The sequence below is a fragment of the Spermophilus citellus genome (assembly GCF_964194105.1).
Source record: "Spermophilus citellus genome assembly, chromosome: 8".
Taxonomy (NCBI): Eukaryota; Metazoa; Chordata; class Mammalia; order Rodentia; family Sciuridae; genus Spermophilus; species Spermophilus citellus.
In genome coordinates this window covers 107,239,247-107,264,044 of record NC_138189.1, presented here as the reverse complement: position 1 = coordinate 107,264,044, position 24,798 = coordinate 107,239,247, and the positions used below count along the sequence as shown (strand labels likewise).

The window sequence follows — 24,798 nt, the reverse complement described above, 5'->3', positions numbered from 1 at the left end:
TAAGGAATTGAAAGGATTGTTAGTGGGAATAGAGGCCTTGTTGTTCCATTGAAAACTTTATTTTTTTCCAAAATGTAAATATTTTACTATTTTTCATTATAAGATACAGTACATTATCTTTGCAAAATTTAACATAGTAGTATATAAAGTTGAAAACTATCATAATCTCAACATCTTAAAAGCATCTTAGTTTGGTTTATTATTTGTCCAGACTTTTGAATATGTGTTGTATGGAGCTTAAAAACATTGGTACTGTGTCAAGAGGGTCTGCATAGCTTTGTCATTAATTAGCTGTGTGTTTTCTGGACATGATAATTAATCTGTACTGCAGGTTTCTTATCTTTAGAGTGGAATATATGTAATAATAGTACTACCTCTTAGACTTATTGTGAGGATTAACAGTTAATAAATGGTAAATCCTTAAGTTAGTATTTGGTATATGGTAAACACATGTTAGCTTTTGTTTTCATTCTTTCCAAATAAAAATAGAATCACTGCTCTAAATTATATACAGTCATTTTTTGATATCTTCTTTAAAAAGTGTAACTATTATCATCTTAACCATTTTTAAGTATTCAGTACAGTAGTGTTTAGGGCATTTCCATTAAAAATACGTTTATGTATTTTTGTTTTTTTCTAATTAGTTATACATGATAGCAGAATGCATTTCGTTTCATTGTACACAAGTGGAGCACAGCTTTTCATTTCTCTAGTTTTTCATGGTGCAGAGTCCCACCATTTGTGCAATCATACATGTCCCTAGGGTAATGATATCCATCTCATTCCACCTTCTTATCTACCCCCATGTCCCTTCCTCTTCACCCACTTTGCCCAACCCAAAGTTCCTTCATTCTTCCCATGCCCCCCCCTCCGTTGTTGTGAAACAGACTTCCAGAACTTTTTCATCTTGCATAACTGAAATTCTGTATCATTAAATACCTCCTCTTTACCCCTCTCCCCCCATCCCCTGGTAACCACCATTCTATTTTTTATGTCTGTGAATTTGACTACTGCACCTACCTTAAAATGGAATGATACCATATTTCCTTTTGTTATTTGCTTGACAAGGTTAATTCATTTTTGTGGCATCTGACAGGATAACTTTCCTTTTTAAGGCTATATACTATTTCATTGTTTATATGTATCATGCTTTATTTGTTTATCTCGTTCTTTCTTTAATGGGAATTTGGATTGTTTCAACCTCTTGATTATTATGAATGGTGCTTATAAACATGGATATGCAAAAATCTCTGAGCATCTGCTTTCAGTTCTTGTAGATACATACTCAGAAGTGAGATGCTGGATCATATGATAGCTCAATTTTTATTATTTGAGGAACTACTGCACTGTTTTCTATAGTGACTGAATTATTTTACAGTTCCCATAGCGTACCCGGGTTTTGGTTGCACCACATCCCGGTGAACACTTGCTATTTTCTTTTCTTTTTGTAGTAATCACCCTAATGGCTATGAGGTGATATCTCATTGTAGTTTTGATTTGTATTTCCCTGATGATTAGTTATATTAGCACCTTTTCATATAGTTGTTGGCTATTTGTATATCATCTTTGGGAAAATGTCTCAAGTCCTTTACCTAGTTTTTAATTGGATTATTTGTTTTTTTATGTTAATTTGTAAGAGTTTTTAAAAACAATGTAAATATGAACCCTGTGTCATCTTATGAGATTTGTAAATCCTTGCCTTCCTTTTGTAGGTTGTCTTTTCTTTATATTGCCTATGTCCTTTGATGAGCAAGTTAGCATTTGATGAATTCCCACTGGTTCAGTTTTGCTTTTGTTGCCTGTGCTTTTGGTGTTAATTCCAAGAAATCATTGTCAAATCAGTGTCAGATCTTTATGTTTATTTGAGAGTTTTATAGTTTTGATTCTGACATTTAGATCTTTAATCTGTTCTAAGTTAATTTTGCATGTGGATATCTAGTTTTCCAGTACCATTTGTTGAAGAGACTGACTTTTAGTTATCTGGGCATCCTTATCAAAGATCAGTCAGCTATTTGCAGAGGTTTGTTTGTGACCACTATTCTGTTCCATGGTCCATGTATGTGTTCTTATGTCAGGACCATATTGTTTTGATGACTGTGGCTGCATAATTTTTTTTTTTTTAAGAGAGAGAGAGAATTTTTTTTTGATTTTTAAAAATTAAACTTTACTATAAATATGTAACAACAAATATCATTATTATATATAATTGTAATGCACCAATAAAAATATGAAAACCATTAAAATTTATTTCATTAAAGTCACATATATAATGAACCAATGAGAGGGAGAATTTTAATATTTATTTTTTATTTTTCGGCAGACACAACATCTTTGTTTGTATGTGGTGCTGAGGATCGAACCCAGGCCACACACATGCTAGGCGAGCGCGCTACCGCTTGAGCCACATCCCCAGCCCCTGCATAATGGTTTTTGAAATCAGGATATGTGAGTCTTCCAACTTTGCTCTTTTTTTGAAAAATGTTGTTTGAGAATATTTTCAGTTTCTACAAAACATGCCCTTTTTGGGGGGCGGGGTACCAGGGATTAAACTCAGCGGTGCTTAACCACTGAGCCACATCCCCAGCCCTTTTAAATATTTTATTTAGAGACAGAGTCTTGATGAGTTGCTTAGGGCCTTGCTAAGTTGCTGAGGTTGGCTCTGAACTTGAGATCCTCCTGCCTCAGCCTCCTGAGCCGCTGGGATTACAGGCGTGTGCCTCTGTGCCTGGCATTATTTTATTCTTCTTAATGCTATTGTGAATTTAATTGTCTTCTTAATTTACTTTTCTATTTGTTACTTATTAGTGTGTAAAATGTATGATTTTTGCTCGTTGATTTTGTATCTGCAACTTTGCTGCATTGGTTTATTAGCTCTAACAGGTGTCTATTTTTTTTTGTGTGTGTGTGTGTGTATGTGGAATCTTTAGAGCTTTTAAAATACAAGATCAAGTTACTTCCTTTTTGGATGCTTTTTATTTCATTTTCATGCCTGACTGTCCTGGCTAGGACTTTGAAAACAATGTTGAATAGAAGTGGTGAGAGCTGGTGTGCTTGTTTTATTCCTAGTCACAGAGGAAAAGCTTTTTAGTTTTTTATCATTGAATTTGATGTTAGCTGTGGCTGTTAATATGTGACCTTTATTATGCTGAAGTAGTTTACTTTTTTTTAAATACTTTTTTTGCTATAGTTAAACATAATACCTTTATTTGTTTTATGTGGTTCTGAGGATCAAATCCAGTGCCTCACAAGTGCGAGGCAAGTGCTCCACCACTGAGCCACATCCCCAGCCCAGTTTACTTTTATTCCTATATCAATAATCTTTCTTTTTTTCCCCTCAATTGAGATGATTAAGTGATTTTGTTCTTCATTCAGTTAATAACTATGTATTTATATATTTAATACACATAATACGATGTTACATTGAATTTATAATCTATAATGTGTGTATATGTGTGTATATTACATGTTTGTACGTTGAACTATTTACCCCTGAATTCAGGAGTGAATTTCACTTAGTCATGGAATATAATCCTTTTTAATCTGTTTTGTTAGTATTTGTTGGGGTAGTTTGCTTACTTGTTCTTAAGGAATGGTGTGTGTGTGTGTGTCTTCAGTTGGCTTTGGTCACAGGGTAATGTTGACTTCATAGAATGATCTTGGAAGTTTCCCCTCATCTTTGTTGTTGAGTCTTCTCTCTTTTTACTGGTAACGTGTGTGTGTGTGTGTGTGTGTGTGTGTGTGTGTAATGTACAAAAAAAGATTAATATAGTTAAAAAAATTTTGATACATAATGTACATTTTTGTGGTGTACAGTATAGTATTTCGTTTGTGACGTATTGTGTAATGATCAATTAGCATATTCATTACCTCAAACATTTATCATTTCTTTGTTGGTAACATTTAAAATCCTATCTTCTAGATGTTTTGAAACAGGATAAATTATTAACTGTAATCTCCCTACCCTGCTATAGAACTAAGAACATATTCCTTGTACCAAATTATAATTTTGTAGCTGTTAATGAACCTCTGTCTGTCCTCTCCTCCCCCCACTTCCCAACTTATAGTAAACATTAGTTCATTCTTAATATCTGTGAGATCAATTTTTAACTTTCACGTGAGTGAGAACACAGTATTTGCCTTTCTGTGCCTTGCTTAATATCATATTCTCTAGGCTTATCTGTGTTGTCACAAACGAGAGGATTTTATTATATTTATGGCTTAATAATGTTCCACTGTGTGTTTATACTACATTTTCTTCCTTCCTTCATCTGTTGACACATAGGTTGATTCTATAACTTTGCTATTACAGGGAGTGCTGCTGTAAGCATGAGAGTGCAGCTATCTCTTCCTTTCTTTTGGTAATATATCCAGTAGTAGTATTGCTTGATCATATGTTAATTTTATTTTTATTTTTTGCAGAATCTCCATATTGACGGTACTAATTCACATTTTCACCTACAGCCTTTCTGTGCATCTTCTCCAGTATTAGTTACTTTTTTTGTCTTTCTAGTCTCAGTGGGGTGAGATGGTGTAGGGGTTTGTTGTTGTGGTCTTGATTTACATTTCCCTGATGTGTAATGATGTTGAGCATTTTTTCATATATTTGTTGGGTATTTTCATATCTTTTGAGAAGTTTTATTCAGGTCATTTTCTGTTTTTAAATTGGATTACTTGTTTTTTGCTATTGATTTGAGTTTTTTATGTATTCTGGATATGAATCTCTTGTTGGATGAAGTTTACATTGTTTCTCCCATTCTGCGTGCCATCTTTTCACTTTCTTGTTTGCTTTGCTGATTCAAATTTTTTTTTTAATTTGATATAGTCCTGTTTTTCTATTTTTGCTTTTTGTTTCCTGTGTTTTTGAGAAAGTCTTATTCAAGAAAGTCTGTCATACCAATAGTCTGAAGTATTTCTACTGTTTCCTTTTGATAGTTTCATGTCTTTCTTACATTTAAGTCTTTAAGCCATTTTGAGATGATTTTTGCGTATGGTGAGTGATGGGGGGGTCTAATCTAAGTTTTGTTGTGCATATGAATGTGCAGGTTTTCCAGCACCATTTTTTGAAGAGACTATCTTTTCTCCAGTGTGAGTTTTTCGTGTCTTTGTCAATAGGCAGTTGTCTGTAGATATGGATTTATTTCTGAGTTCTCCATTCTGTCCATTGGTTTGTGTGTCTTTTTTTTTTTTTTTTTAATATTGGGAATTGAACTCAGAGGCACTTTACCACTGAACCTTTTTATTTTTTATTGTAAGACAGGATTTCACTAAATTGCTTAGGGCATTTTTAAGTTGCTGAGGCTGGACTCAAACTTGTGATCCTTTTGCTTCAGCCTCTCGAGTTGCTGGGATTACAGGTATACACCATGAGGCCCTGCCTAAGTGTCAGAATGCCAGTAACATGCTGTTTTGGTTGCTGTGGCTTATAGTATGTTTTGAAGTCAGGTATTATGACGTCTTTTGCTTTTTTCTTTTTACTCACTGTTGCTTTGGTCTATTCTGGATCTTTTGTGGTACTACATAAATTTTAGGATTATTTATTTCTTTGAAGAATATCATTGGTATTTTGATAGAGATTGCTTTCCTCTTTTTTTCTTAGTTAATGGAAAGTTCATCACTTATGCTGATCTTAAAAAAATTAGTTTCATTGAAATTTTTGTTGTTCTCCAATATGTATTATTATCTTCCTTCTGCTAGCTTTTTAAGAAAATAATTAATTTTTAGTTATAGATGGATACAATATCTTTATTATTTTTTTATGTGGTGCTGAGGTTTGAACTCAGTGCCTCACGTGTACTAGGTATGTGCTCTACCACTGAGCTCCAGCTCCAGCCCTTGCTAGCTTTTTGTTTTTATTTCTGTTTCTGGTTCCTTGAGGTGTAAAGTTTGGCTGTGAATTTGATTGAGATCTTTGTTTTGTAATGTGTTTATAGTGATCAACTTTCCTCTTAACATTGTTTTTGCTGCATCCCACAAACCTGGATGTTTGGTGGTTTTGTTATTGTCTCAAGGTGTTTTAGCTTTCTGTCACTATAATCAGGAACTAATCACCCTATAAAGAGTAAAGGTTTATTTTTTGGCTCATAGTTTTAGAGGTTTTAGTACCTTGCTTTGGTCCTGTGATAGCACGTGATGGTGGCATTTAGTGAACCTTCTTTTGCAGTCTGGGGCTTCTTAGATGATGGGTTTACTTGTAGGTACTTCATAAAGCTGTATCATCCTTTCCTGAATTTGTCAAATTTAAGTGCCTACCATATTATATTCCAGGCACTATACTAAGTGCTGGGGATAAAACAGTAAGAGAAAAATGGGCTTTGTCCCAGAGGGTCTGCAGTCTTCAAGAAGAGCTACATTAAATAATCACAGATAGTATGAATGATAAGTACAACAAAGGAAAAGCAGTGTCTGGTACTTGTGAGAAACTGCAGGTAAAAAAGGCACGTAATTCATTGAAGAGGTGGTTGGATGCTGGTCAGAGAAGGCCTCATAGAGGAAGTGATATCTGAGCTGAGATTTGACAGGTTACTGGGATGAACAGGTGAGGAGCCAGAGAGAAGCACTGGGAATGGACAGAGAAAAGGGGGAGTGTGGGTGGTGCTACATAGATGGGGAAATAAACCTGTGGTCAGGTTGCCCAGAGCCTTGTTGGCTATAGAAATGTTGCTGCTGTATGCTAGTGAAGGGACTGGGCTGATTCATACAAAGATGGTAAGGATGGATGATTTTGAGAGCTGCTCAGTAAGTAAAATTAACAGAAACTGGAAGTCTGTTTGCTTTGTCGTTAAGGAGTCACTTTTGGACAGGTCTACTGCATCTTTATTAAAATAGATCCATGGTATTCTCAAAGACTCCTTTAACCTTTGCTGTAATGAGCTGAGAGAGAGGGAGACTGAGTGATGGTGTAGGTGTATTAATGGGTTTATGTAAATGAACAGTCCCTTTGAAAATATTGGCTCTGTTTTCTCTCCTCACAGGAATGGAAAGGAACTTGTGTGTGTTCAGCACCTCTACTGGTGTGCCAGATTCTTCACATCCAGAGTCTTGTTGGTTAAATCCTCTGAGCAATCCTATGAGGGTGGTATTATTAAATACTTACTAGTGCAGCAAAAAAATTTACCCAAGGACAAGTATTGCTCTTAAGTCAAAACCCGTCTCTCCTTTTCAAGCCCTTGGATTCTGGTGATGTACTGTTACTGACTTCACTGAACGGGGACTGGTTTTATGGAAATCTTGCAAAATTACCGAAGCAGGATTGGCTCCATCTGAGGTTGTGCATGTCCAAGTTAGAGGAAAAAGATTTTCAATGATTTTGGCTTATATAGTATCTAGGAGCAGAGCTTGTAGGCAAAATTGTCAAGTGTTAGGCAAAGTTCTGTTTCTGAATGCACCTCTCCTTGCTTTGTGAAGTAATAGCCTCATTTATACAGAATTTGCCTTTCCTTGAAAGTTGCAGCTCAAATAAATCAGTCTTCCTTCTGATTCTGATTCCTTCTGATTCTGTGTCAGAATCTGATCTTGGTCTTCTGAGCCTTTATAACATTGTGTCCTATTCTTCTAGTGCTTATTACAGTTTGTAAATAGTGATTTTTCTATGAATCTTCTCTTTTTTAGCTGTAGTTGGACACAATACCTTTTTTTTTTAAAAAAATATTTATTTTTTAGTTTGTAGTTGGACACAGTACCTTTATTTCACTTATTTATTTTTTTGTGGTGCTGAGGATTGAACCCACAGTCTCACATGTGTGAGGTGAGTGCTCTACCATTGAGCCACAACCCCAGACCAGCACAATACCTTTATTTTAGTGTGGTGATGAGGATCGAACCCAGGTCCTTGCACTTTAAGAGTGACTATCATTATTTGGTAGGAACTGGCCACATTTTCAACACTTACTTTTAATAGAGTATATATATTTATTATGGCACTGGTTGGAATATGTAATTCATCAATTGTAATTGCCAAACTATTAATTTTGCTAATACGAGGTATGTGTTAGTTGGAACCTCTTTCTGGTATGCATAGGTGTGCTGAGAATGGATGAAAGGTGTATATTTGAGACGTACTGAGCCCTTGAAGGCAGCTAGGTGCTGCCTGGTATAACTTGTGATACCTCTATATTCCACGGGTTCTACATCCACAGATTCATCCAGCTGACGATATTTGAGGGGAAAATTCCAGAGAGTTCCCAAAAGTCAATCTGGAATTTGTACTATGTGGAATTTATGCTATGTGGAATCTACCTACATGAAGTGACATGTAGGCATACTGTGTTGTAGTCTCTCACCATTTCACAAGTCATCTTGCTCCACCACTCATTGCTTAAGCATTGTTTGCCTTGAGTCTTCTTATGTACTATGCAGTTGGACCTATAATGATTATCTCTGTATTGAACACATATAGACTTTTTTCTTGTTATTCCCTGAAAAATACAGTACAACATCTATTTACATGACATTTGCTTTAAACTGGGGGTTATAAGTAATCTAGAGATGATTTAAAGTAAAAAGGAGGTTGTGCGTAGATTATATGCAAATATTATGCCTTTTTATAAAGGGACGTGGGCATCCACATATTTGGTGTCTGTGGAAGGGTCCTGGAATCATCCCTGGATACTGCAGGACAAGTAACTGTATTATGAAATCTTGGGTCTTTATAAATTCTTTGAATATTGTTGATATTTTTGTTTAGCAGGCTACTAATCTGGTTGGATTTAGGTTGCAAGTTCTGTGGATTGTGGTTCACATGTAAGTTCATTTTTCAAGGCTTTTGCAGTACTTCCACATCTGTCCCAGAGCTCAACCTGAAATGGAGATGATAGGCTATTTGTTAGCTCTGTTCTCACAAGCATCAGAACAACTTCATGAGGTATTTCTAGGCTCCTTGGGGATCCTTGTTTTGGTTCTCTGACCAGAAAACTGGGGTTTTAGTTACCTGTATTGTTATGCCCTTTCATGACTGTGCCCATGTCTGGGGCTAAGTGGCAGGAGGTGGAGAGTGGAAAAAGCAATTAGTTTTTGCTTCACTTTCCTTGGACCACAGCATCACTGTGGAAAATGTCCATCCCTCAGAATTTTGGTTCATACAAGCTTTTGTGGGCAGCACCTTAGGATTGTGCGGGGACTGAGATGTGAGAGAACAGAAAGGAAGATAAATTTCTGTACTCTCTGAGCATGGAAATTTCTCTTTCCTTGAGAAAGAATTGTAGGGTTTCTTCTGAGCATTTTGTATTTCAGTGGTCATTTAATGCTGCCCACAGGGTTTCAAAGCCAGGGACATACTAAACTCATTACCAGCTCAGTGGTACTTTGATTTTTGCATTTCCCTAATCTGCCTGCCACTATTTATTTTTCTGAGCTTTCAAAAGTTGATCCTCCCATTCTCTTCAGATTTTATAGTTGGACTAAATCTGTGATGTCTGTCTCCTTTGTTGTGTGTGTCCACTGATATCTCTGCTCACTGAGTTTATTTATTTTTAATTTTTAGAACAGTTTTTTAAAAGTATATACATCACATCAAGTCATGTGCCAAACTTTTTTTAAAAATCTTTATTTATTTATTTTTTTATGTGATGCTGAGGATTGAACCCATGGCCTCACGCATGTAAGGCAAGTGTTCTACCACTGAGTTATAACCCCGGCCCCATAGAGCAATTTTCTTAAGGATTGCGTTTGTATCTGCAAACCTTGGTTATAGGAAGTGCTCAAATACCTCTATCCAGTAGGCTTTTCTTTTCTGTCATGGTATAAGTTAGGTAGACATATTTATTTTTGTAACATTTTGTGGTTTGTTTGCTTGCTTGTTTTGGCTGTACTAGGGATTGAACCCAGGGATTTGTTCATGGAAGGCAAGTGCTCTGCCCCTGAGCTACATCCCCAGCCTTTGTAACATTTTAAATGTATCTTTTTCCATTTCTCCCTGATGGTTCCTACATTCTCTTTTTAAAATTTAAATTGGTATGTAAAACTCCTGTGTTCTCTAAATGAGTCATCTGGGATAGAATTGTGCTTTATTTAAGGAAAGGTATATTAGTTCTGTGAGAATAAAACAATGCTGGGTTATGAAAAAATATTATGTTCACATAACCTATTTAGAAAAGTTTCATAAATGAGTTGTGTCAAGTTACTAACTGTATAAAAGCAGATCTCATTTTGTGTAGTTTTGATATGCCTGAACTTAGTTTTCATGATTTACTTAAAACCAGTCCTCTAACAGTAATACAGATGGCAGTTACCATAGCACATTAATGTGAAGTAATTATTACATAAAATAGACTTTGCTGTTAGCTTTTCTGTCTGTAAATCACTATGTAAACTAATAGATGTTCATCTTAGTCATTGATTAGTCCCTTCACTTCTTTGAAAGCCTGTGAGTGACTGGTCATTGTGTATTTACCACTCAGTTCACAAGCAGACAGAAAAGCTTGTAGTCGTGTTGCCGCCTTGTTTCCCAATCATAAGCTTACTATTGGATAATCAATCACAAGGAAGAACTGACCAACAAAGATGAAAGTGCAGCAAAGAAATGTTAAGTGACAATGCTGGAAGTGAAATTTAAATCAAACGTAAGTGGGGAATGTAGAAGAAATACATGTGAATGACCCCGGGAATGCTGACATTGCCGCCATTCTAGAGACCCTGGATATGCAGCCAGAAGAACTAGGGAGGCGTAAATGAAGAAAGCGGTTGTGATCAAAATGTGATGATGTTACAGGGAAAGGGACACCAGCAAAAACTTGATGTTATGGAAACTTTCAGAGGTTTTGAAAGTACAAAGGATAAAATTTGGAAGCTACTTCACACCTTAGAAAGGAGTGTTATAGGGGCTGGGGCTGTAACTCAGTGGTAGAGCACTTGCCTTGCATGAATGAGACCCTGGGTTCGATCCCCAGCACCACATAAAAATAAACAACTAAAAATAAAGATGTTGTGTCCATCTACAACTTAAAATATATATAGAAAGAAAGGAGTGTTATAGTTTGCCAAGCATAAAAATACATGTCTGTTTTATAAGTTATAAAATGAGAAGGCGGCAAATACTGTTCAAACTAGTCTATCAGTTTTTAAATATAACACTTGTTCTTAAATTAATTCTAATATTTCAAGTTATAGTACACTAAACAAATACTAATTTTAATTTTTTTTATTGCCTTGTACACTTTTAACTAATAATAAGAGTTTTTAATGTTTTAACAAGAAATTTAAAGGTCATGGAACAGTTGTAATGCCTCATTGATTACAAACTTGTTTTGTGTGCAGCTTGTAGAGTCTTTTAATGGTTCCACACTAACATTTAAAGCAAGGACTGCCTGTATTAAAAACTAGTTCTGTGGAATTCTTTAAGACTGTTATGTGTACTATGTATTACTATTAGAAAAAAGAGTTTAACTTTGGATTCATGGATGGAGATAGAGATGCTATGAACTCAAGTCTGTGTAGGATTTAGATTGGTTTAAAGTATTTTGGTGGCATTCTGTTGTGGCTAGAATAGACCAGTCCTTCCTTAACATGATTTGACCCTTGCCTGTGTCTTTAGCTTTTCTATCTCTTCTAATAATACTGTGTACTTTTTCTTTTTAGCCTTTCTATATTATATAGTAAGCCATGTAATGTTTGTCTAGAATGGGCAGGAACCTGTCTATAGTCACTGGTGAATGCCTGTCACGTAGCCTAATAATTTGCTTATAATATGCATTCAGTATTTATGTGAATGATAAGTCAGTAGGATTATATGCAAATGTAACGTGTATGGATTGTGTGTGTGTGTGTATGTATGTGCATGTGCGAGCAAAGGAATTGCTTTGATATGGTGCTCAAAGGATTCAATGATCTAAAAACATTAACAATGTGTTATAGGAATAGGAAAAGGACTCAAAGTATCCCTATTTGCAGACAATATTATTCTATATTCAGAAGACCAAAAAACTTCATCAGAAAACTTCTGGAACTCATAAGTGAATTCAGCAAAGTAGCAGCACATAAGTCAATTGCATTCCTGTACATCAGTGATGAATCAACTAAAAGAGAAATTGGGAAAATTATCCCATTCACGATATTCTTAAAAAAAAGAAAAAAGAAAAGAAAAAGTATTTGGGAATCAATCTAACAGAAGAGGTGAAAGATCTCTACAGTGGGAACTACAGAACACCAAGAAAGAAATTGAAACAGACCTTAGAGATGGAAAGATCTTCCATGTTCTTGGATAGGTAGTATTAACATTGTCAAATGACCATACTACCAAAAGCGTTATACAGATTTAATGCGATTTCTATTAAAATTTTTAATGACATTCTCCATAAAAATAGAGCAGTTATGAAATTCATTTGGAAAAATAAAAGGCCCAGAATAGCCATAACAATCCTCAGTGAGAAGGGTGAAGCAGGTGGAATCATTACACCAGACCTTAAATTATACTACAGAGTTATAGTAACAAAAATGGGCATGGTATTGGCACCAAAAACCAACAAATAGGGGCTAGGGTTGTGCTCAGTGGTAGAACGCTTGCTAAGCATGTGTGAGGCACTGGTTCAATTCTTAGCACCACATATATGCAAGTAAATAAATAAAGGTCCATCCATAACTGATAAAAAACAAACAAAAAATGCAGACCAGTGGTACAAAATAGAAGACACAGAGACAAACCCATATAAATACAGTTATCTCATACTAGACAAAAGGTGCCAAAAACACACACTGGAGAATAGATAGACTCTTTGACAAATGGTGCTGAGAAAACTGGAAATCCATACATAGTAAAAGTGAAATTAAACCCCTGTCTCTCGCTCTGAACAAAACTCAAAGTGGATCTAGGACAAAGACATTAGACCAGAGACCCTGCTCCTAACAGAAGAAAAAGTAGGTCCAAATCTCTGTTACATTTGCTTAGGAACTGACTTCCTCAATAAGACTCCTAAAGCCCAAGAAGTAAAATCAAGAATCCATATATTGGGTGGTATCAAACTAAAAAAGCTTCTTAAAACCAAAGGAAACCATCAAGAATGTGAAGAGAGCTTACAGAATGGGAGAATATCTTTACCACACACATCTCAGATAGAGCACCAATCTCCAGGACATATAAAGAACTCAAAAAACTTAACATCGAAAAACCAAATGGTCCAATCAATAAGTGGGCAAAGGAACTGAACAGACACTTCACAGAATAAAAAATACAAATGGTTAAAAAATATATGGAAAAATGTTCAACATCTCTAGCAATTAGAGAAATGCAAATCAAAACTACACTGAGGGGCAGGGGTTGTGGCTCAACAGTAGAGCGCTCGTCTAGCACGTGCGAGGCATTGGGTTGATCCTCAGCACCACAAAAATAAATAAAATTAAAGGCATTGTTGTCCAACTACAACTAAAAGTACATACATACATACATACATACATACATACCACTGAGATTCTAACTGATACCAGTCAGAATGATAGTTATCAAGAATGCAAGGAGGGGCTGGGGTTGTGGCTCAGTGGTAGAGCGCTGTCCTAGCATGTGCAAGGCACTAGGTTTCATCCTCAGTTCCACATAAAAATAAAGAAATGAAATAAAGGTATTGTGTCCATCTACAACTAAAAAAAAAAATATATTTTTTTTAATAAAAAGCTGAGATTGTGGCTCAGTGGTAGAGCACTTGCCTAGCATGTGCAAGGCACTGGGTTTCATCCTCAGTTCCACATAAAAATAAAGAAATGAAATAAAGGTATTGTGTCCATCTACGAATAAAAAAATATTAAAAAATTAAAAAAGGAATGCAAGGAACAATAAATGTTGGCAAGGAAGTCTAGTATTGAGGGATACTCTCATCATACATTGCTGGTGGGACTGCAAATTTGTGCAACCACTCTGGAAAGCAGTCTGGAGATTCCTCAGAAAATTTGGAATCTGTAAAACTTGCAATGGAACCACCATTTGACCAAGTTATCCCACTCCTTGGTTTTTATAAAAATTAGCATACTATAGTAACATGGCTGCATCAATGTATAGCAGCTCAATTCACAATAGCTAAAATTATGGAACCAACCTAGGTACTCTCCAACAGATGAATGGACAAAGAAATTGTGGCAAGATAAACAATGGAATATTACTCAGCCATAAATAAGAATGAAATTATGGCATTTGCCAGTAACTGGATGGAACTAGAGATTATCATGCTAAGCAAAATAAGTCAATCCCAAAAGACCAAAGGCTGAATGTTTTCTCTGATAATGTAGATGCTAACACACAGTTCATTGAATTAGACAAAAGGGAATCAAGGGAAGGGAGGGGTTGAGAATAGGAAAGACAGTAGAATGAATCATACATAACTTTTATATGTTCACATATGAGTATACAACCTGCGTAACTCTACATCACAACCAGAAGAATGAGAAGTTATATTCCATTTATGTATGATGTGTCAAAATGCATTATACTGTCATGTGTAACTAATTAGAACAAATTAAAAAAAAAAAGGGAAGGTGAAATTAGACATGGTATTAGAGAACTAAGCCAAGTAGTCATCTAAACAATAAAGGTTTCAGAAAGAAAGGGAAAATCAAAGAAAAGCCTGAAGTTTCCCATAACTGAAAAAGACAGGAGTTTCCATGGTGAAAGGGTCCACAAAGGATAAAAATCAACTAATCCAAGGCTTCTAACATGAATTTTATAACGATGGGGAAGAGAATATTCAATATGCTTCCAGAGAGAAGGGAGGAAAATTACACTGTACAAAAGATTATATGAATCCCAGTGGCATCAGAATTGTTAACACTAGAGACTAAAAGGTTAAGGAGCAATAGCATTAAAATTTGAGGAAATAATTTCCAATCTAGAATTCTATATCTGGCTAAACTTCAAGTGTCAAGACTATCACAAGACATTTTCATGTATGCAGAATCTCAAAAATCTTTCTCAGGAAGCTACTGGAGGAAACATTACACAAAAACAAGAGAATTAACAGAGGGAGATCAATTTAAATAAGACATGACAAGAAAAATGAATGGACTCTCAAAGGTGATGCTTAAAGAAGACTTTAAGGATGACTTCCAGGAAATCAAGAAATTCTGACTAGAGGAAGTCAGAGAGCTCTCAGAGAAAGTTCTAAGATGAAATTGACAAAATGCCCAATGTACATAAAACTATTGACAGGAGTTTTGTACAACTGTGAGAGTGTTGAAATAAATGAGTAAATAATCAAAGAAAATTGTTAGTATTTGGAAATAAAAAAGGGGAAAAAGGATTTCTAAGCTAGAAGCAATTGACCAGGTATGTGAAATAACTTGATTTAGTGTTAAAGTTACAAAAACATTATTAACTAACAACAGACATTTTGCATCCATGATATTAGAATAGCAAACAAATCAAGAAACATTTAAACTCTTATTGTGAATTAAGATTCAATACAGGGCTGGGGATGTGGCTCAAGCGGTAGCGCGCTCACCTGGCATGCATGCGGCCTGGGTTCGATGCTCAGCACCACATACCAACAAAGATGTTGTGTCCGCCGAGAACTAAAAAATAAATATTAAAAATTCTCTCTTTCTCTCTCTCTAAAAAAAAAAAAAATGAAAAAAAAGATTCAATACAACATAAAATAGATTTAAAAATGTATGTAGATGTCCAACTAGAAATACTTACGCTTAAAATATGAATTAGTATCTAATAAAAATCAATACAGAATCTTAAAAGGAAAACAAAGATTTTTAAAACTAGAAGAAACGTACAACTCTATAAAAGACGAAGTTTGCCAGACTGCCAGTGTCCCATACCGTAGCAGCTCTACTCTACTACCACACTATATAAATCATATACTAAAACTAAATCACTTAAACACTATATTAATAAAATTTACACACTCATTTGTAACATTAATTTCATGTTCTAGAATGTAACAATTTATAGTACATGTACATAATAGCAAGTGATAACTTTTATGTCCAGATATCCAATTGCAATTTGAAACTAGAAAATAAACATCTTTAATATTGGATAATACCATCCATGTTGAGTATCCACTTCACTCTGTATAAACCTTAGTTAGATACATAAAGTCCTATAGCATTCTTATTTTTATTTGTTCTTTTAGATATACATGACAGTAGAGTGTATTTTGACATAGAGTATAACTTCCCATTCTTGTGGTTGTCCATGATGTGGAGTTATACTGGTCGTGCACACATACGTGAACATATGAAAGTTATCTACTGCCTTTCCTATTCCCATCTCCCCTCCCTTCCCTTAATTCCCCTTTTAAATTCAATGAACTCTTATTCTTCCGCTTCCTACCCTCCTTTGTTGTGAGCATCTGCATATCAGAGAAAACATTTGGCCTTTGGTCTTTGGGATTGGCTTAGCATGATAATCTCTAGTTCCATCCAGTTACCAGCAAATGCCATGATTTCATTCTTATTTATGGCTGAATAATATTCCATTGTGTATTTATGTCACAATTTCTTTGTCCATTCATCTGTTGGAGAGTACCTAGGTTGGTTTCATAATTTAGGTATTGTGAATTGAGCTGCTATACATTGATGCAGCCATGTTACTATAGTATGCTAATTTTTATAAAAACCGAGGAGTGGGATAACTGGGTCAAATGGTGGTTCCATTGCAAATTTTGCAGGAGAGAGAAATTGACCTACAGAGGACCTCCATCAGTGTTTTAGAAAGGACAGCCTTAGTGTCACTGCTGTAATGTTTTTTGATTACTACATATTGTAAGGAGTCTTTCTTGGCTTTTCTCTTATTCATGTCTTCAAAGATAAAACATTTGTTGGAATTTGTGAATTTTCTTAGTGTTTTTAATGATTTAAGTAACTTTACAAAGTTAAAGTTAGAAGAGACAATAAAAATTGAAGAATAAATAAAGTCTATGTCTTGTTGAATTATTTTTTAATTACTTAAGTTCTTTACTTGAATTCAATTTATTACTCCATTTTCACAATGTGTTACTTCTTACTGGTATCTGAAACATGTACCATTTTCCTAAATTAGAAGTTTTGTCTTTCTGTTTCATTCATCCTTTCTGATCAGTTAGTCAACTAGTGCTTACTGAAACCTACAAGTACTGGTGAACTTTAGTACAGTCCCTTCCTTTGCAAGGCTTATTGTCTGATGTCTGATGTCATATAGTGAACACAACTGCTCAGTTGGGTTACTTAATGTGTATAATGACTGATTTGGCTTCTGCTGTAAATAGTGGAAGAATCTGGAAATTATCCTTGTTATTTTTTCCTAGTTTGATTAATTGGCTAGGGGGTCTTTTCACATACTTCAAAATAACTTGGCAAAAGCTAGGTATGGTGGCACATATCTGAAGTTCCAGCTACTCATGAGAATGAGGTAGGAGGAATACTTTCCTAGCATGCCCGATGCCCTGGGTTCAATCCCCAGTACTGCAAACAAAATAAAAATTAAAATAATTTTGTGAGATGAAGTTGAAATACAACTATGTATTTCAGTTTATATATAGGTTAGTTTGCTTATTTGAAGTAAAGTTTAGATTGCTTTTTGAAGTGAAATTTTGAGTAGGTGTCATTTCTCAAGCTTTTCCCATAATTTTTGTTTCTTACAAGAATTTTTCAGTAACTATTTCTTTTTTTTTAATATTTATTTTTTAGTTGTAGGTGGACACAATACCTTATTTCACTTATTTATTTTTATGTGGTGCTGAGGATCGAACTCAGGGTCTCACACGTGTGAGGCGAGCGCTCTACCGCTGAGCCCCAGCCCCAGCCCAGTAACTATTTCTTATAAATAATGCTCTGTAAAGATGTTTCTAATTAAGGAAGGCTTGACACTAATTTCCCTGTTTGTTGTTTTAGGAATGTTTTAAAGGAAGTTGGGCTACGCACAAGTTACTACATAAGAAAGCAAGTAAGTAAAATTACTTATTCTTATTTGGCTTAGAAGTGGCTTTTGTGCCAGAAGACAGGGATTCTTCTAGTTATGAAAACGTGTATTTAAATGTTCTGAGAGTAATCCTGATAGCTAGAATTATAACATGCTTTTTTATTCTTTGTAATATATGTACTCAAGATAAAAAAAACATGGCTGAATAATATCTTTGTTAATCTTGTTTCATGTTTTTAACATGAAAACATGAGATCTTAGCTGGGATTGATGGGATCTTGCTTGACTGATACTGGTAGTACCCTAATCTTTTGTTACTCTCTTATATTTGCTAGAAGTGTTTGCACATTGTAGGCAGAGAGGATACATGAGCCAGACACCTTTTACTTTTGTTTAATTTTAGTTCATATCTCTTTTCTACTCAAGAGAGTTATAGTACAGTCAGCCTTCATTATCTTTGAGGTTCCAGTCTGTGTATGTTCCATATCCACAGATTCAACCAACTGCATATTGAAAGTATTAAAAAAATGTATCTATTGAGCATGTACTTTTTTTTTGTCATTTTCTAAACGATACAGTATAACTGTTTATACACCATTTACATAGTATTAGATATTGTAAGTAATCTACAAATAATATAAAGTATATGAGAAGAGGTATAGAAGCTATATGCAGATACTACATCATTTCATAGTAGAGAATGGAGCATCTGGGTGAGGGGTGTCCTTGAACCAACCCCCTGGGGATACTGAGGGATGACTATGCTTTTTTTACTTTACTTCTTTTTACTGCTATTATTCATAGCCTGATATTTAATTTTACTTTTGAAGTTACTTCATGTGACACCACAAAATAAAACTATTGCCTGCTTTTCAGCTCTTGCTGTTAGCTATACTGATATTCCTGCTATTCAGATAGGCTTTCTGCTTCATCTACTCATAGATTTATGTGATTGGTGTGGCTGGTTTAAGATGGCCCCATCATAATTACTTGGGAACAGACAAGGGCTTTTACATCATTGTGTCCTGATGGATGAAGGCTTGGCAGGTGGCACATAATTCTTGGTATAGGTTTTTGTTTTAATTTACTGATCTTGTGTTCGTTTCCATGTGTTTTTTTTTTTTTTTTAATATTTATTTTTTAGTTCTCGGCGGACACAACATCTTTGTTGGTATGTGGTGCTGAGGATCGAACCCGGGCCGCACGCATGCCAGGCGAGCGCGCTACCACTTGAGCCACATCCCCAGCCCTCATGTGTTTTTTTAGGAGTTAAGTTATTTAGTGGAGTTTGATAGATTATTTTTACCAAAATCTGAGGTCAGCCAAATCATCTCTGAAGGAAAAGGAAATAAAAATTTAAAAAAGGTAGATATTTTTTTGGTTGTATAAAGTGACTATGTTTAATGGAAATCCTAGGCTGTTTAGGGAGGAAATGTGGTTAGAGTGAGGGAAAATGATATGAATACATGAAAGTTTGTCAAAGTACAAAAGGCAGGGTTTGTTGATTTGGATGTGTTACCTTTGAGGTATAGAGAAAGTTTAAATAAGGTCATTTAATGGTTTTCATTCTTACATACTGAATTATAATGTAATAGAAATCTTGAAGAGTTCTTTGAGCCAGTTATTGAAATTTTATGCTTAGGAAGTTGAAGCACAGGGAAGTATAAAGTGCTGAAGTTAAATAGTATGTAGTAAAAAAGCTTAGAATGGTTCTCTACCCTGAGGTTTGCTAAATGATTGAAGTATACCCATTTCATCAGTACTGGATTTCTAAGAGTGGAGTTATTTTGCCCTTCACCACAAGGGATTAAACAGCAGGTGTTCCCTACGTAAAAAAGAACATAATTATTACAGCATTGGACATGAGCTGTTGAGAGTTTACTTACACTTCTGGTATTTAATATGGTGTCATCATTTAGGTAACACCTTTCAGGGTAGTTTTCTTCAGTGGATGTGCCCAGTGTTCTTAATCCGCTTTGGCTGTGTTGGTTGGAGATAGCTCTCAGCTGGCCAGACCTGTATCTTTCACATCTTAACAAATTGACCTCGGGTATGCAGTTGTGGTTGACTCTCCTGGAGGAGGGAACGGTGGGAAACTGTGATCTCTAGAGCTCAGGAGACATTGAGAAAAGAATCAGTGAAAAAGTGTTGGGATTATAAGCGTGCACAATCATGCTAGGCTGTATGATGGTTTCTGAATAAAGATACCTGTTTTATATCTAAGTTCATGTTGAATTTTAGTCCACAATTTGCTTTTAATATCTTTAACCGATTTTGGTATTTGAGCAATTCTGGTCTCACAAAATGGGAAATATTTCCTCCTTTTTTTCTGAAAGAGATTATGTCGACTTGGCATTATTTCTTCTTAAATGTTTGATGGAATTCACCAGTAAAACATCTGGACCCAGGGTTGTATTAATTGCGGAAGCTCAGTTCTTTTCAATGGGCTTAGCAAACTTTCAAGTGTGAGTTAAGTAAGTGACGCAGGCACAGAATATATTTTTTTGTGTATCAGAGAGGACCAGTCAGATTGTAAAGCCAAGCCCTTAGTTCAAAGATATATTGCTGATGTTTGCTTGTGCATTTTCTATAATGTTACCTTCTACTAGAGTAAACTTTTCAAGAAAATATTTATTTTTTAGTTACAGGTGGACACAATATCTTTATTTTTTATTTTATGTGGTGCTCAGGATCTAACCCAGTGCCTCACTCATGCTAGACAAGCGCTCTACCTCTGAGCCACAACCTCAGCCCTACCAGAGTGAACTTAAGAGAAGTTACTTTTAATCTAATCTATAAAAGTTGTAGAACTTCACATCTCTAAACTGTACTTTAGCCAGGTACATTGGCACACATGTGTACTCCCAGTGACTTGAGAGGCTGAGGCAGAAAGTTTACAAGTTTGAGGCCAGCCTCAACAACCTTAGCAAAACTATGTCTCAAAATGAAAAGGACTGGCGATTTAGCTCAACTGTAAAACACCTCTGGTTCAATCCTCAGTATTAAAAACAAACAAACAAACAAAAAAACTGTTCAGTATGTTTGCCTCTCATTTTTCTGAATTAAAAGGTGGAAGAATTTGACCACCCAAAATATGATACTAGAAACCCTATTTAAAAAAATAACTCAATAATACTTTTTTCTTCTATCCTAACCTTCCACACTAGCATGCTTGAGTTTTGGGCTTGTAGAGAGAAAGTTATATAATGTTTCAGAACTGGTTTCACCAATCTTTGTGACCATGGATTACTGTGAGCCTCATCTCCAGAATGCTGGAATCAGGTTTGTTGTGAGGCCTAGATACAAGCAAGTCCATGCCATATCTGTGAAGAACTGAGTCAGAATTTTGATCAAAATCCCATCCTAAAGAAAGCTTATACATGTATGGTTATTTTATGTCAAGTAACTGGATGAGGCATCCTGATGGAACTTTTTACAGAACAAAGCCTGGATGTGATATACTTTGGGTCAGACCTTGCATGAATCAGATAACTCATTGGCACTACTTTGTGTTCCCTGGGCCTATTGCCTTGAGATGTTTGAAAGATAGCTTGTAGGTTTTGTTAATAGCATCCTGTGCTTTCACAGTCATTAAACAAACAAACAAACAAATAAAACAAATTATCATACAGTTTTGCTACCAGTCTCAGCTCAGTTCAGATTTAATGAGTATCTGCTATGTGCCTAGCTAGCATCAGGGCTCAGATCAGATAGACTCCAAAATATAAACTTAACTTTTCAAGTGTAAAAACCTTAAGTAAGTTATGCTTCGTGATTAAAAAAGAAATTGCCATATTTCAGCCTGATTTGTGTAGATGTTTTTCGAAGTCTGCTTTCAGTTCTTTTTTGAAAATAGAATGTGGAAGGGGGAGAAATTCAGATCAGCAGGAAGCTTTGAAAAATTTTACATATTTCCCTTCTTTCTGCTTCCTCCCCAGAAGTATGTTAAAGAAAGCCTGAATCTTGATTGATATTCTGTCCTAGGATTTAGGAGAAAATTATTCTTGAGGTGCATGTTTCAGACAAAAATCACTTGATAAAACAGCTGATGCAGTCATTAGTTGGCCTGCATTTTGAACAATTATCTATAATGTTTAATCCAAGTGACAATGAATTGAGTCCATTTTTATTCTGGGATGATAAATATTTTTTGTTCTGTTATTAATATTTACATTGGTTTCTTGAATTCTGGAGAGGAGAATGGTATTTAAAATTAGTTGCATAATAAAACCTTCTTTTCTTCTGCTTCTTATGTGATTAGTATAAATGTATTCTCTTTCAAAGTAATATGAATGGATTGGCTGTGTTTTTTAAGAAAATTTTATTTATTTTTTAAAATGACTATGTTTTTGCATTCTTGTCAGTTGTGCCTCAAAGGGCTTTCATCCCACAGGTAACCCCTTGCTCTCTGGAGAATTATTGGATTGAGCACCTGTATTCTTGCCTCACTGCCTACATGAAATACATCTTAGTTTCCTGGCTTGCAAAAGGAGGAAATTAGATCCTTTAATATCTTCTTTAGCTTAACATCATGATTCCTTCTACTCTCTTTTTTTTTTTTTTTTTTTTTTTGGCACTGGGGATTGAACCCAGGGCCTCATGCATGCTAGGTGAACACTTTACCACTGATCCACATCCCCAGACCCTGCTCTCCCTCTTTTCATGTTTATTTATTTATTTATCTGTTTATTCAGGGAATTGAACCCAGGGCCTCATGCATCATTTTATATTTTGAATATATTTTTTAAGGAAGGAAGTTTATTTTTCTCATCTACTACTACTAATATTTCTTCTTCTTCTTCTTTTTTTCCACAAAATAGCTACTGTTATTGATATGCACTAAAAACACATTATATACATTTTTTGCTTCATTAAAAAACAAAAATAATTTTGATGATGCCATTATACACATGAGTTCTTATAAAAATGCAAGCTATAATTTTTTATTAGGTGAAATGCACACAATGTAAATTACCATTTTATTTATTTATTTATTTATTCTAATCAGTTATGCATGATAGCAGAATGCTCTTCGATTCATTGTACAAGATGGAGCACCATTGTTTTTACTTCTGTGGTTGTACAGAAAGTAGGATCACACCATTTGTGCAAGCACACATGTACCTAGGGTAATGATGTCCATCTTTGGCCCATCCAAAGTTCCTCCACTCATCCTATGGTCCTCCCCTTATGGATTAGCCTCCACTTGTCAGAGAAAACATTCAGCCTTTGGTTTTTTGGGGAGCTTACTTCCCTTAGCATGATATTCTCTAACTCCATCCATTTACATGCAGATGCCATAATTTTATTCTCTTTTAATGCAGAGTAATATTTCATTGTGAAACAACACAATCAATAAATATGCTGAGGTGCTGAACAGACACTTCTCGGAAGAAGATATACAGTCGATCAACAAATATATGAAAAAATGTTCAACATCTCTAGTAATTAGAGAAATGCAAATCAGAATTACTCTTAAGATTTCATCTTACTTCAGTCAGAATGGCAGTTATCAAGAATACAAGCAACAGTAAATGTTGGCAAAGATGTGGGGGAAAAGGCACATTCATACATTGCTGGTGGGACTGCAAATCGGTACAGCCAGTATGGAAAGCAGTATGGTGATTCCTTAGAAAACTTGGAATGGAACCACCATTTGATCCAGCTGTTCCAATCCTTTATCTATACCCCAAGGACTTAAAAACAACATACTACAGTGACACAGCCACATCAATATTTATAACAGCACAATTCACAATAGTCAAACTGGGGAACCAACTTAGATATCCTTCAATTTCTTATATACTTCTAATGAAACCTGAATTTCAAAGCCTGTGATACATGACAGTAATTAGGGAAAGATCTGTGTGTTTCGGGAGGTGTATGGGTCAATTCTTGGTCTAGGAGTGACTTGAATTCCTGGTATTTCAAGTCCTAGGGTTAACGTCTTCATTTTGCTTAATGGATAAGAGGTGCTGCTAGTCTGCTGAAATGAGATACTATAGAGGATCTCTCTACTTTGTTTGAAAAGGATTCTTAGGTGCATTTCATTATACACAGTATTATATATTAACAAATCACATTATTAGGTGTGTGTATAATTCTTAAGTTTTCTACTAAAATTTGGTAACTTCAAACAGATTATTCCCTTCCCTTTGTCTCTTTCCTGCCTCCTTTAGAAACCCTTCTAAAAAGAGGCAAATGATGGTCATAATTTTTTTTTTTTTTTGGTATCAGGGATTGAACCCAGAGGTGCTTAACCACTGAGCCACATATCCAGCCCTTTTTTATTTTTTATTTTGAGACAGGTTCTCACTGAGTTTCTTAGGCCCTGTCTTGGTTGCTGTTGCTGGCTTTGAACTTGTGATCCTTTGCCTCAGCCTCCTGAGTTGCTCTGGCTTGTTTTTTAAACAAGAGAGAATTGAAATATGTGCTCCTCATGAACTTGGTCTCTAAGCTTTCCTTTCTTTCTCCTTCCTGTACCTTTCATGTCTTTCCATCTGTCTGTCTCCCAGAAGATGAAAAGGCAAAGCGGGAAGTGTCTTCCTGGACTGTAGAAGGTGATATAAACACTGACCCCTGGGCAGGTTATCGATATACTGGTAAACTCAGACCACATTATCCACTGGTGAGTAACTAAGGTAATAAGAATTCAGCGTTGTTTTAAACCACTTTCAATGTCCTAGAAATAGTAGTTATAATTTTGTATTACAACAGTTAACCATGTAGACAGAATTAAGTTTACAAAGGAACTTGTTTTCTAACTGTTTAGCTCTTATGGTGCATTATTTGGGAGCTAGTTGGGATAATTGGAGGAAGTGGAGAAAAATTAGATGAAAGGACTAAAGATATTAATTTTAAAAAAAGAGTAGGGTAAGGTAGACTTGATATTTTCTGGCTGGCACTATAAGTAGTATATATTTATACTTTTCTAAAATATTTTAAAATATAATATATTCCTACCTTAATAGCTG

At 35.2% G+C, this 24,798-nt stretch overlaps 1 protein-coding gene across 2 annotated transcripts in view; it reads left to right on the top strand.

Annotated features, from left to right (window-relative positions):
- Positions 1 to 24,798, top strand: part of METAP1 (methionyl aminopeptidase 1) — a 63,119-nt gene that overhangs the window by 16,013 nt on the left and 22,308 nt on the right. The window contains exons 2-3 of one of the 2 annotated variants that reach the window (XM_081304462.1): positions 17,797 to 17,848; positions 24,343 to 24,452. In XM_081304462.1, coding sequence (XP_081160588.1) covers positions 17,797 to 17,848; positions 24,343 to 24,452 — 162 coding nt within the window. Of the gene's footprint in view, positions 1 to 17,796; positions 17,849 to 24,339; positions 24,453 to 24,798 lie in introns of both variants that reach the window. The other variant, XM_081304461.1, reaches the window with a different exon arrangement.